General features: G+C 58.3%; 1 protein-coding gene across 2 annotated transcripts in view; it reads left to right on the top strand.

Moving 5' to 3' along the window:
- Positions 1–16322, top strand: part of CMIP (c-Maf inducing protein) — a 239326-nt gene that overhangs the window by 204199 nt on the left and 18805 nt on the right. For both annotated transcript variants that reach the window (XM_046682695.1, XM_046682696.1), the window contains 3 exons: positions 808–911; positions 2413–2517; positions 8708–9061. In XM_046682695.1, the coding sequence (XP_046538651.1) occupies positions 808–911; positions 2413–2517; positions 8708–9061 (563 nt within the window). The remainder of the gene's footprint in view (positions 1–807; positions 912–2412; positions 2518–8707; positions 9062–16322) is intronic.

Consider the following 16322-nt stretch of genomic DNA (forward strand, 5'->3'; position numbering starts at 1 on the left):
CCTCCTCACACACTCCATCTCTCTCACACACACCTCCCCCCACACTCCATCTCTCTCACATGCCTTCTCCCACATTCATGTCCCTCTCACACCCACCCTTATTTGTCCAGCTAGCCTTCTTCAACCTTGGCCGTCTGTCTCACCTGCCTTTTTGGTCCCCCGTGCCTTTTATGGGTGGCTTTTTCTACAGCCAAAAGGCCCAGGTCCTGGCAGGGTCACTAAGTGTGGTTCTGGGCCCCGTGCAGGGCTGGAGTCCCCGTGGAGCAGGAGCCTACATCTGGGAACCGCTCCCTCCCCAAGCCATGTCTCGTTCTTGGGCTCCTTCCTGCCCTGGGTAGGAGAAGGACTGGCGGCTCCTCGCTGAGGACGACTGGGCTGAGGACACGGGGAGCTACATTGTCCTGCTGGCTTTGCCTCCTCTGTCCCCCAGGATGTCCCCACCCGCCGCAGGCCCCCAGCCCGCGCCTGCCCTGCCTCTGCCATGAGCGCGGCCTTGCTCGGCTGCCTCACAGAGCAGTGTCCGGCCCAGGGTCTGGCGCCCGGCCTGGCCATGCCCAGGGAAGGCCTGCTGGCCGGTGCTCGGAGCACGTTGGTGCAACCGCCGTCCTTGGGTGGGGAGGTGGTGCCCCGCCACTCAGCGACCACCGGGCGTGGGTGCCCTCCCGCCAGGACACGGCCATCACCAGCACGAGCAAGGGGTGCCAGCCGCTTTCTAGAAAGACGAGACAGGGTGTCTCCGCGTGGCCTCCTCCCTCCCCCGTGGCCCTGGCCCCGTGGGTCCCAGCCCCTCCCTCGCTCTCCCTGCAGGACTTTGGGAAGTGCCCCCGCCTGCGGCTCTTTACTCAGGAGTACATCCTTGCCTTGAACGAGCTCAACGCGGGCATGGAAGTGGTGAAGAAGTTCATCCAGAGGTGGGTCTCCCGGCCGGCCCCTGACCCGGCCTTCAAGCCAGCCCTCCTCTCCCAGAGATGCTCACTCCACGGGGCCCCAGGGAGCCAGGAGGCTGGTCAGAGGCCCCCAGCGTCTCATTTCTACCAGGGTCTCCGCTGGCTCCTCCCGACCACGTGTGGTCTGAGACACTTACTTGCTGTGTGACTCTGAGCCAGTCGCTCTACCTCTCTGCTCCTGTTTCCTCTGCTCTTCACAGAGGATGAATTGTTGTGTGATTAAATAGGATCATCTATGAGGAAGCCCCTAGCACAGGGCCTGATGCTCAGTCAGCAAAGGGTGACAACCCTGTACAACGTGAGGATTGCCACCCCCTCGGGCTGCAGGTGCTGGATGTGTAGGAGACACTCCCCTGGTGACCCCGGAGGGTCAACGTCAGGGACTTAAAGAGCCACCTCCCCAGCCTGGCCCAGAGGAAGCCAAATATTCTGGTTCTTACTCCCTTCTGGCGTTTGTGGGAGTTTTGCTTTTTCTTGGATTTTTCCTTTTCTCTCTCTGCCTCAGTTTCCCCATGTGTAAAATGAGAACCATAGTTCCCACTCAATCCGGTTAACACGCGGACTCGGTGAGCTGATGCGGGAGACACTAAGAACAAGGCGTACGCTTGCTGGGAGCCTTAGCGGCTGTCGGCACGGCTCTTCTGAGCTCTTAAGAAAGTCAGAAGAGCCTGTTCCCGCCAGTTCTGAAGCGACACGTTTCCTAGACGCACTCACATGGAGTCACAGAGCGTTTCCAAACCCGAACGGCGTGTCCTCCTGGGGAGCCTGGCGGCGCAGGGCCCCTAGAAAGCACCCAGGGGGGTTTGTGCAAGTTCTCAGGCCAGGCCTCCCTTCGTCCCCGAGACCACCGCAGTTTTCCAGGCCCGTGACAGGGACTGTCCCCAGGCCCCAAACAGCCCTGGGGGTAGGGGTGTCAGCCCCATTTTACAGATGGAAAACTGAGGCACAGAGACAGTCGTGACAGATAACAGTACCTGGCATTTATGGAGGACTTAGCAGCTGTGTCCCCAGACCCCGTGTTAGGTCAGGGTGACCGTAATCATTTTCCCTCCAAAGCAGGCCACTTTGGGGAGTAAAATGAGCTGTTGTGAATAATTATTCCAGAACCGCCAGGCATAAAGGCATCTGTCCCAGGACATCTGGCCACCATGTGTTGTCTTCCCATAAATTAGAAAGTGGGGTCTTTACTCTAAGCCCCTGAGGAGGGGCTGTGGTCCCATTTTTAATCTAAGGAGACGGAGAGCAGGGAGTTGAAGGAGCTGTCGGGCCGCTCAGCTGCCTCAAACCCGGGCAGCCTGGGTCTGGAGCCCGCGGCCAGGACTGGCGCCCTGCTGCCTGCGTGTGCAAAGCCGGGACCCAAAGTACCCCCCGCCAGCTGTGCGAGGCCAGCGCCCTGCCTCCTCGGCCTCCTCCGTGGGCCTCGCTCCTGCGGCTGCTGTCTCACCTGCCCTCTGCTCTTTTCCAGCATGCACGGCCCCACAGGGCACTGCCCCCACCCGCGGGTCCTGCCCAACCTGGTGGCCGTGTGCCTGGCTGCAATCTACTCCTGCTACGAAGAGTTCATCAACAGGTCAGTCACCGCCGCCACGGAGGGCCTGGGTGGGGACAGGGAGGGGCTGAGGCACCAGGGTCGGTGGCCGGCACACACCTGACCAGGCCGGGGAGGTGGAGTGGCTTTGGCGACGCTGCCTCCAGCATGGCTGCCGAGTCCCGTGTGCCCCCTGGTTCCAGGGCTCACACCCAGGGATGGTACTGGAAAGGCAAACCCGTGGATCGACACCAGCCGCCACGAGGCCATTGTGTTGACCCAACCTCGGGGACAAGTATTTTATTCTGAAGATTTCTCACCGCCTGGTACATGCGACACATCAGGGCGTGTGTGTGTACACACGTGTGGGCACATGTTTATGAATGTGTGAGTGCGGATGCGTGTAATCTGTGCACGTGTGGGTGTGCACTAGGGGTGCTATAAGGGCTCCTCCCTTCCACATCATCCGTGAGCACAGCCGCAGCCTTCACACGTGTCTTGAGTGCCTACTGCGCGCCAGGCACGGCCTTCGGTGCCAGGGAGGAAACGAGAGCTCGGATTCACTGTCCCCTCGGAGCTGTACCACACCTGGGAGGTGACGGACCAGTAGATACGCAGGATTGTGTCGGATGTGAGAAACATGAAAACAATCAAACACGGCACTGTGGTCTCAAGTGGCCGGAAGAGGGCGTGGCAGAACCACTGCTTTGGGTCTCCCTGGCTTTGGGCACCAGCAGCTTATTAGGGCGGTGACCCCAGGCAGCACTGGGAGGGAGCCTGGGAAGGGAGGACAGCCAGTAGGGTCTGTGTTAAGCAGGTGACTGCTGCAGGCACCTGTGCATCCTCCACTGGGGCCTCCTGGGAGACCATGTGGAACACATCTCAGAGTCATTCCCGTGAGGGATGATGACGCTGGGATAGTTACTCACCAGCTCCCATTCCTCCCTGATCGAGGATTGCTCCTGGGATGTGGAGTGACGCGGGTGCCATTAGTTTGTGTAGAACTTTCCACAGTGACCTCTGGGGTTGTTGGAGAGGATATGATATGTAGGGCACAGATGGCACCTGCTGCGGCCATCCTGTCCAGTTGTTCAGGTGGCACACTGCACAATTCCAAGGGGACCAAAATGTGTCTAGGCGCTGCTAGAGCTGGGGGCAGCACAGGATTATATTTCAGTGTTTTCTCAAAGAAAAGGCGGTGGAACATTCTGAGTCACTAAAAACCTGTGAAAATGGGGCTTCTGCAACAACACTACTTTGAGTTCTTGGTGAAGGGGCTGCAAAAGAACCCTCATAAGGGAGTATTTTCTTATGACAGGGCGTGAAAAGAGAGGGTTACTACTTTTAGTGTCCTCAGCCCCAGGTGTTGATGTTCGGAGGGGATCATGTCCATTCTTGAATCATTTCCCTGTTTAGAAAAAGGTGATGGTACCCCTGGGGCCAGAGCATGAAGGTGTCACGCTGGTCATTCCCGAGTGCCTCTTCCATGCCCTACAGCATGTTCTATTAAAGGGGAAAAGAACAAGAGGAAGAGGGAGGTCAGAGGGTAGCGCGTGGCCTGTACAGCCATCCCGGCGTCCCCGTGGACGCAGATGGGCACCTGCCGCCGCCTCGCACACTCTGGCTCTGGAGCTGATCGGCATGCACTTCAAACCCAGGTCACCCCAGGGAGCAGGAAAGGCCTGAGGAGTGTCCCCCACACACACCCTCAGGCTCCTTTTCCTCCTGAAGCCTCTGACTCGTGGCAGCCTCCCTGGGCCCGCTCGTGGACGCCCGAGCTGGGACTCGGCTGGGGGCAGGCACAGGAGCAGGAAAGGCGGATCCCACAGTTTCCCTCTGCATCTCTGAAGCTCTGCCCGGGTGCCCTGGGCCAAGGTTCCCCTGACTCCAGAGCAGGAAGCAGAAAGACAAGGACACTGGAAATCGCTCTCCCAGTTCCCACCCCAGGAGAAGGGCGGAGGTGGGAAGAACCAGAATGAGGAACCGTGCACACTGTTGCACAGACAGAGGACTAGAGCCAGCAGCAGCCAGAGCCTCCATTCTCCCGTCCGCTCAGCGCTCCCTCAGTGAGGGCCCGTCCTGTGCCAGGTGCTGAAGGCACAAAGGCAACCAGCCGGAGGGGGCCCCGCCCTCCCAGAGCCGATGGCTGAGCAGCAGGGGCCAGGTGGGAGCCAGTAAGCATGCAGATACAGGGCAGCTTGCTCAGGGGGTGATGGAAGGAGCCAGAGGCGTCATGTACATGGTCCACAGGAGGGCGTGTCAGCCCCAGCTGTACATCAGTCACCGGGGAAGCCTTTACACAGTCAGAACAGAAGCCTAAACATACTCTGCCCTGCGGCCCAGCAGCCCCCCCCATCGTGGCTTTTGGCATGTTCATCAGAAGGCGTGTACGAAAGTTTAGAGCAGCGTTATTTGTAACAGCCCGGCACTCAAGTCTGCGTCGATTCCAGCATCCTACAGTGGTAGAGTGGACCAGTAAATTGTGGTCCGTTCACACGAAATGCCACGTAGCAGCAAGAGCGCACAACAGTGTAACAGGCAAACCACGACCGCATCTCACGCGCGGAACCCTGAGAGAGGAGCAGACCGGAAAGGTCCCTGCTGTGTGAGCCTTTTTCCTTGAAGCTCAAGAACAGGCCAAACGAATCTGATGACAGAGGCCAGGATGGTGGCCGCCTTTGGGGTGGGGAGTTAGACGGAAGGACATGACAGAAACTTTGGGTGCCCAGAAACATTTCACAGCTTGATATCCCGGTCACTGACTCTCAGCCGCGGGCAGTTCTGGCCCCCAGGGGATATTTGGTGACATTTGGAGACATTTTGGGGTGCCACAACTTGGTTGGGGAGGAGGGGTTTTCCTGGTACCCAGGATCGCCGTCAAACCCACCACCACACGCAAGACAGCCGTCCACAGAGAATTAGCCGAACCGTCTGATGGGCCTAAAGTGTCGGTGGTGCCAAGGTGGGGGAATCCTGGTCGGGTGGGTGGTTCTTACCAGGGATGTGTGAAAACTCCCACGGCCCCGCACCCGGGGTTCATGGACCAGCCTGGGCTGCATTTAAGTTCCCGTGGCGGGGCTGGAGCCGGGGCATCTGGAAGCACACCTCTTCCCGGCCCCACAGCCAGTGATCGCAGCTGGGAGCTCGAAGTCGGTCCTGGTGGATGTATTTACACCCCGCAAACTGGCCCATGCTGCAAACCAAGGCTCCTTTTTTTCTGGAGAGTTGGTTGACACCGTTGAGCAGCATCCCACTGGTTAGAGCTTGTATAAGGAAGTGAAAGGTTCCCCGGGCCCGGCCCACTGCAATCCTGATTTAATTGGGATGGCTCGGGCATTGTTTTTTTTTAACACCCCAGGCAAGTTGAGTTGTGTGGCCAGAGTTGAGAACCCCTGCTCCAGGGGGAGGTGAGGGAGGGGTCCTTTAGGGAAGTAACATTTACATTGAGACCTCCTGGCTGTTAGCAAGGCGGGAGGCAGGACAAGGTGGTCCAGGCAGAGGGAACGGCACGTGCAAAGGCCTGGCGGTGCAGACGGAGCCGCCGTGAGTCACAGTTTTCTGTTACGGTCCTTAGCTGCCTGCTGCAGAGTCACCCGGGGTGCTGCTGCTTTAAAACGCAGATTCCTGGGCACAGCAATTTTGGATGGGGCCCAGGAAGCCACATTCTTGGCAAACACCACAGGGGGTCAGAGCCACGCTGAAGGCCCCTGCAGGGGGCAGTGGAGGAAACTGAGTGTGGCTGGAGCAGAGAGACGGACAGAGAGGCAGAAGATGCAGCTGCGGAGGAAGGCTGGCCAGCCGTGGAGAGCCGTGTCCAGCCGAGCTCTGAAAGCTCCTGTGCTGAGCCGCTCCGGGGGTCCTGTTAAAATGCAGGTGTGGCAGGTCTGGGTGGGGCCCGAGACTCGCTGTCTAGCACTCCCAGTGCTGCCCAGGCCGCTGGTCGGGGAGCACGCTTGGAGTGGCAGAGCTGTGCCTGTGTTTGAGCTGTGAGTTTTTCCTCTGAGGGCATCGGAGTCACTGATGGGTTTGAAGCAGAGACGGGACCTGAGGAGATGTCAGTTTCCAGATGCCCCCCAGCTGCTGCAGGATGGACTGGGGGGTGGTGGCACACGTGACTGGGGGAACCCCGAGACAGCGAATGCGACCAGGTGCCCAGAGTGGTGGCATGCGGTGGGTGAGGCGGGGCCTGCTGCCTCCTGCGCAGGCTGCCCCAACCCCCACCCAGCTCAGAACCGCCCAGCCCCGGGAGCCCACAGGAGCCTGGCTTCCAAAGGCTGCCCTCAGTCCCTCCAGGAAATCACCCTGAGGGCTGCTAAGCTGCCGTGACCTTTCCTGGGCTCAGGTCCATCCCGGCCGCTGGTCAGTCCCTGGAAGATAAAGCCCCGTGCTGTCCTCCGGGCGCGTCCTCAGTGCTCTCAGTGGGTACGTGATGTACTCACACGCAGAACAGACAATTTGACCCAGGTTAGCATAGCTCGCCGGAAAATCACCCGGTCTGAGCCAAACAGCCTTGAAAATCCACTCCTAAACCCCGGCAGAGGCAAACAAAGGGAGAAGGAGCGTTGGGCGTTTGGGGAGCAAGTGAGCTCTGAACGGAGGAGACGGTCACACCGCCCTCCCCCCTCGGACCACACGCAGTTTTCCATCAACCGTAGAATTCTCGGACTTCAGCTGATGGCTTTTGTTTTTCCCCAGCGAAGTTTAAAGTGTATTTATTAAACTCCGTTGGTGGGCTCAGCTCAGGCCTGGCCCGTGGCATGTGCTGGATAAACTCAGGCCCTCCATGTGCGTTGGGTCCGAGTTCTGCACTCGGCCTGGCCCTGTGCACAAGGAGCACGTGTGTCTCTCTGGAAGCACAGGGCGCATGCGTGTGGCACGTTGAGGCAGGGACCGGACCAGCAGCTTCTGTGATCGTGCTGTTGTGCTGCGTCTCTGGGAGCAGCGGACTCAGTCTTGACTGCACCCACAGGGAGACCTAGAAGTTACTCGTATCCGGACCCCACCCCGGAGACTCCTATCTAATTGGGCTTTAGGATGTTTAGAAGTGCCCTGAGGGACACTGGTATCCAGCCAGGGATGGAAAACTCTAGTTCAGGGGCGGGAAAGGAGAGGGCGGGGGGTGGAAGAAATCAGAGAAGACTTCCTGGAAGAGGAGGACCTGCATGAGATTGTCCAGGATCTTGGAAGCCACCATGGTCATGGTGTGAGGAGCCCCGGCTTTGCAGTCCGAGACCTGGTTTCAAGTCCCAGACCCTTCCATTTACGAGCCCGTGAGCCAGGGTAGGTCATTTGACCCCTAGGCGCACGTCTTTCTTGAGCTGTGAGGGTCCAGGGGCAGCAACAAAGGAAACCCATTGCTGGAATTACCTTCCTCCTGAGGCGCCTCCCTTCTCCTGTGAAGTTTGAGCCCTCAGTGAGAGAAGGGCTTTAACCAGCTTCGAGGCACTGACAAGTCCTGCTGTAAAGCAGCCTAATCTCATTGTACTTGGCCCAGCATTTCCCAAACAAATGGGACATCAGTGATTCCACAGAGCCCTTTCCTCAGTTAACACCTGTTAAGGCCCTGCACAGCATCGTTCCTCCAGGCTGTTGGAGAGGCTGCCCCTGGGGTGTTAGCCGGGAGCAGTGGGGGTGCTCTGGACAGGAGGGACTGCAGACTCCAGAGGACTAGAATTCTGGGGTTTGGGATCCCCTTGGAGTGACTTCTCAGGTAGAGGGAACACTGAGCTTTCTCACCTGGCTGGGGAGGGGGCAGTAGAGGTGGGGCCTGGGCCTTGCCCTGGAGGACGGGATGGCATCAGGCTCAGTGGAGGAAGTGGTTAGCCTATAGGAAGCAACCAGAGGTAAAACCCCTTAGTGGGTCTCATAGGTGTGTCAGGAAGGTAGCCAGGAAAGACCCCGGTGGAGGTGTCTCTATAAATTGACATTCACTCATTCGTTCAACAGACGTGTGTTGAGCGCCAATGTGTGCAGGTTTGGATGCCATCTCCACCCCTCCCTGTCTTGAGACCTTGGGAAGCCACTCGCCCAGACCGAGCCTCGGTGTCCCCCTGTGCAGTGGGAGATGCCAGCGCTGGCTCGTAGCTGGGCCCCAGGGTTCAGGGAGGCATTCAGCGTGGTGGAGCGTGGCGCGTCAGAAGCGCTCACTCGATGGTGGCTTGCAGCTTTTAGGACTTCTTGGGGCCACGTGCCGGCCACCCGTCCTCACGGCCTCTCCTGCCTCTTCCCCCAGCCGCGACAACTCCCCCAGCCTGAAGGAGATCCGGAACGGCTGCCAGCAGCCCTGCGACCGGAAGCCCACCTTACCTCTGCGCCTTCTGCACCCCAGCCCGGACCTGGTGTCTCAGGAAGCCACGCTGTCCGAGGCACGGCTCAAGTCGGTGGTCGTGGCCTCCAGCGAGATCCACGTGGAGGTGGAGCACACCAGCACTGCCAAGCCGGCGCTGACGGCCAGCGCGGGCAACGACAGCGAGCCCAACCTCATCGACTGCCTCATGGTCAGCCCTGCCTGCAGCACCATGAGCATCGAGCTGGGCCCCCAGGCCGACCGCACGCTCGGCTGCTACGTGGAAATCCTCAAGCTGCTGTGAGTGTCCCCTGTGCGCGCCTGGCACCCGCGAGGGGGGGAGTGGGGGCGTGGCTTCACAACTGGGTGTGGCCATGTTCGCTGGTTCGAGGCATGCAGAGTGTGTGTGCACACTTGAGTTGGGGTGTGAGTAAGCGTGAGTGTGGATACACAAGATGCAGTTGCAGGCTATGAGGGCACAGATTTTGGGTGTGTATGTCTGTGAACATATGCCGAGTACGTGTATGTGTCTGTGTGTACATGTGTGGGGTGCATTCAGGCCTATGTGTGCACATGTCTGCTTGAGTATCTGGGCACATGTCTAGGTCTATGCACAATCATACATGTGTGCATGAGTTTGAGCACGTTGTGTGTGAGTGTCTGCCTTCACCTGCCAGGGCAGTCATGAGCACATGGGTGCCCAAGTGCGTCTATGAGCGTGTGAACCTCTGCATGTCATTCTGAGTTTGTGAGTGTCTTTGTATGTGTACAAGTGGCTTTGGGTATGTGTGGTGTGACAGCACATATGTGGTTGCCTGAGTGTGTGTGTCCAAGTGCACGAATGTGGGTGTGTCTGGGCACTTGTGCTACTTTTGTGAATGAGTGGCTATGAGTACACGTGTATGCGTGTGAGCGTTTGTGCACAAGAGTTGAGTGTGTGCATGTTTCTCTGCGTACGTGTGCAAGTACACCTGTGAGCCAGTGTGAGTGGGTTTTGTGTTGGGTGATCCGTGCACACTGGGTGTGCTTGGTGTGGATGTCTATATACGGATGTCTGTTTTCTTTTGGCGTGTGTGTGGCTGTGCACGCCTGGGCCCGTGTGCCTGGGTGTCTCTGTGGTTGTGTGTGCACCCTGGTGTTGTGTGTGCATGTAGCAGTCTTCTGTGTAGGGCCCTCGTGGACTGTGCCGTGGCCCAGGCCCCTGCCTCGTCCTCCTGAGCTCTCCCATGGGCAGGGAGCGAGTGGTGTGCAGGAGCCGGCTCTGCAGTCCTGGCTGGTGAGGAAAGCTCCGGAAAAGGAGCTAGGAAACAAGACGGGTCACCTCTAGGTGGTGCCGCTTCGGGCCCGGGTGCTTCAGGCCCGTCCGTCCCTGCCCCTCCATGAGCCTCGGTTGTGTGACTCTAGAGTGGGAACATCTTAATCTTTGACCCTCAAGAGTCTTGCCAGCCGTGCCATTTACCCTGTACCACCTCAGACCTGTCTCACATTCACGTGCGCCTGGTTCCTGGAGCCCTGGGTCCAGGGACCTCGTGGCTGGCTCCCTCTGCCCTGCGCTGAGCTCTCCGTTTCCGTGGGCCGACTTGGGCTGGAGAGCCCAGCAGGTACCTCCCCTGCCTCCCACAAGCCCTGTCCTTCAGAGCAGAGCTCAGCCCCACTCTCAGGACCGGGGCCAGGAGCTGGCATTGCCAGGCGCAGTTGGGGGTGGCTGGTGGGCTTCTCAGAGGAGTTGGGGTTATGATGGCGAGGTCACGTCTGACTGATGCGTGGCACCTGTCTGAAGGCGGGGCACCAGGGCTGCCCGATCCGGGGGGAGGCCCGGCTCCAGGGTCCCGTCCGTCTCAGCACGTCTCCGAGGCTGTGCTGCATTCCTTCTCCTCATGAATCTGTTGCTCCCAGAGCGCACTTAGGGTCTGCTGGGGGGTGGGGGCGACCTGCCAGCTGCCTGGCAAGATGGCGGATGAGGCTGGGGGCTGCCTAGGGGTGCCCCCGTGCTCTAAAAGCAAGGCCTGTGGTGTCTGTGAAGGTGAACACATGCACACACACCCTTACACGTGCGTGTCACACACTGGCTTCTTGTGGTTTGAAAGGAGACTCCGGATGCAGCAGCTCCTATCCCCGTCCTCTGCCCTTGCCTCGGCCCCGGTGAGGAGAGGGTGAGGGCTCCCGGGCGGTCAGGTCCAGCCTCGCCCGTGGCTCTAGTAGCAGAGCCAGCTGAGGCACAACTGCATTAGCAGCCTTCCCCCCGGGCCCCTGCCAGTCAAAGGACATTCTAGAGTCTGCTCAGAGAGCATCTCCGAGAACACGTGTCGGTTTCCTCAGGGCAGGCGGGAGTCCCACTTTCTCCCAGCAGTGGCAGTCAGCCCTCTAAGGGACAGGTCAGCCCTGGCCCCCTTCTCCTCCTTGCCCTGGAGGAGACGGCCCCCGACTCCGCTGTTTTCCGCAAACACCTGGAACTCCCAGGCCTTCTGCTGGCCTGGCCCCGACTCGTGTTTCTCATGAAGCACTAAGGGCTTGCGTTTCATCATGCAGTTGACACGCGGTTTTTTTCCCTCTTCATAAACACGCTCATGAATGAGGACTCTGTTCTTGCTGACCTCCTGCCTGCCCGCATCGCCCAGCTGCCAGGGCGTGGGCGGGGTCAGGGGCTGCCCGCTGGGAACCGGAGGTGTTCCTGGCCGCTGCTCAGAGCAGCAGCTCACAGCCCGCCCCGAGGGCTGCACGCAGTGGGGGGTTTATACTGCTGGGAGCTTCTATTACCCTGAGGGAGGTCAGAGCAGGATTTGGGCCTGAGCACTTCTTTTCCTAGAAACTTCCTCATCCAAGTCTGCTGCTGTCTGGGGGCCGCTGGGGGCCTCAGACATGTTGGCCCAGCGGCTCAGAGCACTCCAAAGTGTGATACCATGGAAGAAGGACAGATTCAGAGCCAGACAGTGCTGGTTCAAAGGCCACAGGTGCCAGTGTTAGCCTGAGACCCTGGGTGCGTTCCTGTCCTCTCAGAGTCACAGCTGCCCCCGGGCATTGGAGTGAGGTTAAGGGCCTGGCTCCGGGCTCCAGCGCAGAGTAGACACCTTGCAGGTGTAGACACCGGGCAAATGGGAGTAACGCTTTCTGATTGCAACTGTGTCCTCTATTTTAAGATGCCATTGAGAGGAAGATGTATTGTTGATTTAGTAGCCGCACTTTGAAAGGAAAAAAAGCTGAATATGGCATTCAGTGCACCCCGGATGGCAAGAAGCGCGCAATCTGAGAATTGAGGAAATGCGGCTACATCACTTAATCTGCTGTGTAACCGCAGGTGGCGTTCGTGACTTCCCGGGGCCTCAGTTTTCTTATCTGTAAAATGGGTGTCTTTCTCAGGGGTGTTGTGAGAATTTAGGACCTTTCCAGTGCTGGCCCAGTGCTGGTTCTTGACAAGAGTGGACTTCTATTATCAAGGAGAGCCCCCCAAATGAGAGTGGTGCGTAAACAATGAAAGAGCAGAGGATCTTATGGGAATGGAGGGTCTTAAGAGGCAGTGGGGGGGCCAAGGAAGCCACGCTTAGAGCCTTGGCCCAGTTGCCCAAGCCCGTCCCGGGGAGCAGGCGCTGCTGGTCCCAGTGAGAGTGGGCCCACCCTACAGGCTCAGCCCCTGATGAGTCATGTTGCCATAGGAAGGCCTGTGCATTGTTAGAATTTGACACCTTTGAAAAGTAATGTAAGCTGCAAAAAAAGCTCCCTGGATACCCTTGAAAAGAAAAACTGTTCCCTGCACAGGTCAAGGTTCCCAGGACTGCCTTGAGAGTTAAATGAATTAGTGTGTGCCTGGCATTCGTCCCAGCGCCTGGCACCCCGCAGGCTGGCGACAAGGACAGGTGCTCTTATCTCCATCATTAGCATCTCCGTTGTAGGCTTTTGGTAAGGGTTTTAAATGATGCCTGCATATGTGTATATGTGTTCATATATGTAGATAGATGCATGGATCGATAGCTAGATCTGTTTGGAAACTTTCAAATGCCAATTCCTGGGGCACGAGGCCCCTCTGTAGAAACTCAAAGCTCCCTGGAGCATCTGAGGCCAGTGCAACTGCTCCGCGGCCCTGGAAGGTCCTTGATGGGATGACGGGGCAGGTAGAGAGAGGGAGGGGATTTGCCCAAGTCCCCACCCTCAGAGATGATGGCCACTCGCTTCTCACCTTGGGTTTTAATCCCTGGGCCAGCTGGCTTGTCTTTTGAGGGAGCAGATATTTCTAAATGTATGTGCATGGCAGGAGCGAAGCAGAATGAGATGTGTCCCCACATGCCCTTGTTGCACCCTGGGCCTTTCTGAGCATCGAGGCCGGCATCAGGTGCTTCTCTCACAGTGTTCTAGAAAGGCCGATGGGTTTCTCTCTGGTCTCCCAGCCTCACTCCACCCTCAGCTCACCCCCGCTCCCCACAGCGCCGGGGGCCAGCAGCATGCGGTTCTCTGGGCTGTGGCCCCAAGAGAGCTTGGGTTCAGGTTGGATGCTGTCACGTGCATGCAGCTGTCAGGGCGAGGCCTGCCTGACCCCAGCCAGTGGGCTGGGGACTTCTGGCTTCTCCCGGGCTTGTGGGGCCCCGCTGCCCTCAGGCCAGTGCATCAGCTGCTGTCCCGCCAGGCAGGGCAGCATTCTCCCTGTGCCGTGCAGATGATGCCGTGAAGGGGGAGGAAATGGCGTGGCTGGGAGGAAGCATCTTGTCCACAGACAGCTCAGAGCTCGGGTTTAGGCAACACCTGTCAAGTTGGGTTACAGTTCCGCCAAGCATGCGTGTCTCTGCCAGGCCAAGGCGGCTGCCCCATGTCCATCGCTCACCTGTCCAGCCTGTCCGTGGTGTTACCCCCACCCCAGCAAGAGACAGGAGTCCTCAGCCATCTGGGCTGTAAACCACTCATGGATGGCAGCATGAGGTGGAGGCCCGGGCTTCGTGCGCAGAACCTCGTTCAGGTCTAGCTTCTCCCCTCACGAGCTCTGTGACCTTCTGCAGGTGTCCAGACCTCTCTAGGCCTCTGTTTGTCCTCTATAAATGAGGGTTCTAAGCCAGCCTGGCCCCATTAACATAAGGATTAAGTGTTTGAGTGCTTGACACCTGAGGCCCTGGGGATGCTTAAGGCACCTCGTCTGCCCTCTCTGAGCCCAGGGAAAGCCTGGCTGTCTTTCCTCCTTCCTGGAGGTGGGCACTCAGGCCTCTCCCAGCCTGGCCTGCTGCTCTCCCTTCCATTCCCGGCCAGGCATGGCCAGGGGGAGAATGCCTGATAGCCAGAGGCAGCCCCCCTGGGACAACAGACCTGCCTGCTCCAGGGCAGCCAAGCCACCCACCCTGAGGCTGGCACTCCTCTTTGGTTGCTCATGGCAGGTGCTCTGCTGGCCACAGGAGTCCCACGCCCCATCCCTCGGGCCTGGCCAGCCCCAGGTACCTAGCCTCCCAGCCTCTGGCCAGCACACCCACCTCACACCACCAGGCAGCTGGAACAGGGCCAGGAGCCAACCACAGACAGAGCTGGCTGGGCCGAGGCAAGGAAGGAAGTCTGCTTGCCTTCTTCCTCTTTCTTGGCCCCCACATCCCCTCTCTTGGTCCTGGGAGCCACCGTGATGGAGCCGACAGGGGGCCGAGCTCCAGGCTGGGGAGACATGGGAAGAACAGGGTTTCCGCCCAGACCCCGGCCCTGGCCTCCGTCTCCCGCTGAGTTAGCGCCCAGGAACACAGGCGGCCCGCGCTGTTCTGTGGAAGATGCTTGTCAACATCCCCTTCTGTTCAGGAGTGACCCTGGGCCGGGCCAGGGCGCAGCCACAGCTCCACAGCCTCAGACACCCACTCAGATTATGGGTGATTTAAAGTCTCCTTAGGGTTTTTTGTATTTAGTGACATTTCTACATAAAACATATTTTATTTTTTTAAAGAAAAGCTAGTAAGCGCCCTTTGTGATAAAGGGAAATGGTCTTCCTCCACAGGTAGGGCCAGGCCAGCGGCTTCCTGAGAGGTGGTGATGTTCAGTGGGTAGGGGCACAAGCGGCTCCTGGTTCGAGCCCCAGCTCTGAGCAGCTGTGCGACTTGGGCCAGCACCCGTTCTTACCGCAACTGTTTCCTTGTCTGCAGATGGGGGTGGCAAGCACGGCCCGCTCCCTGGGTTTCTGGGAGGACTGCGTGGCTGACCCATGTGTCTACCAGGAAGACCCCTGGCTCACGACACGTGCTGTCTACGATATTTGCTCTTACTACTGTTAGATTTTCTGGAACACACGAGTCAGAGTTGGTGACAGGTGGGGGGAAGGGAGGGGAGCCATTTAGAGGGAGGCCAAGCTAGTCGCAAAAATAGATGACCCGCCCCGAGAAAGCAGCACACAGGTGTGGGGTCAAAAGGGGTCTCCGAGTCCAGACGTGCTCCCCGGGCCCAGCCACCCCCGGGCGGCACAGAGCGCATGCCCAGTGTCAGCCTGGAGTCCGCGGACCTGGCCGTGAGTCCTGCATCCCGCTTCCCGCTGCTCGCACTCCCCTCCCGATGGCAGTCGACAACTCATGTGAATCACATGACGTCTCTGAGCCTTAGTTCTCCTCCTCTGCAAAATGGGGCTATCCTAACACGCTCCTCGTAGGATGTTTGTATTAACCGGGGTGCGTGGATGCTCCAGGGCCTGGGGAAGGCCCTTCTGTCCGCAGGCTGAGGCGCTGAGGCTCCACACCCTCCTTCCCCTTCCCTTCCTGGCTCCTTAGGGGGAGTTGGCAGAAAAAGCCGTTTCTTTAGGAAGCTGTGCTGGCGGGAGGAGGGAGCAGCCCTGCTGACTCCACAATGGCCGCCAGAAGCTCTTGCCTCCCTTCCGGTGACCTCTCGGCCACACAGCTCTGCAGTCACCTCAGCCAGCTACTTAACACTCCTCGCTGTAATAAGGGCTTGTGTACGACATGGGGCCGATTCCATGGCCTAGCAGGTCTGACACACAGTGGGTGCTCAGCACATGGCAGCCATCATTCTTCATGCTGACGTTGTTCCTACTGTCACATCATCGGCTCCCCAGGCCAGGCGGGACGTGACCCTCCGGTGCCTCGTCTCCCCCGAGACCTCAGCCGAGGTCTGTTTTCATTTTTACTTTTTAAAAATTATTTTGTTATTTTATTTCATTTTTTATTTTATTTTTATTACGTCATTATTATTATTTTACTACTTCTTATCATCACCATTGTTTTTACTGTCATTAGCAGCAACTTAAAAAAAAAAAAAAGGCTATTGTCTGAACACAAGAATAGAAGTATCAGATAAATTGTGAGAGTTGACCCAAACAACAATAAGCAGATATAATTTTCATTTATTATGAATCAGTCTATAAATTTGCTGCTCAGTTTTGGTCAATCAAAGATGAGAGTAGCTTTGCGTTCCCAGCCTCAGCCCCCTGCATCGGTCTGCTCGGACCGCCGTGACAGACTTACACAGACTGGGGCTGACGTGACAGAAACGCCTTTTCTCGCAGTTCTAGAGGCTGGAGCTCTGAAGTCAGGGTGGGGGCAGGGCCGGTTCTTTCTGAAGTGCTCTCCTTGGCGTGTAGACGCCCGTCTTCTCCCTGTGTCTCCAC

The sequence above is a fragment of the Equus quagga genome, chromosome 13 (assembly GCF_021613505.1).
Source record: "Equus quagga isolate Etosha38 chromosome 13, UCLA_HA_Equagga_1.0, whole genome shotgun sequence".
NCBI classification, from domain to species: Eukaryota; Metazoa; Chordata; class Mammalia; order Perissodactyla; family Equidae; genus Equus; species Equus quagga.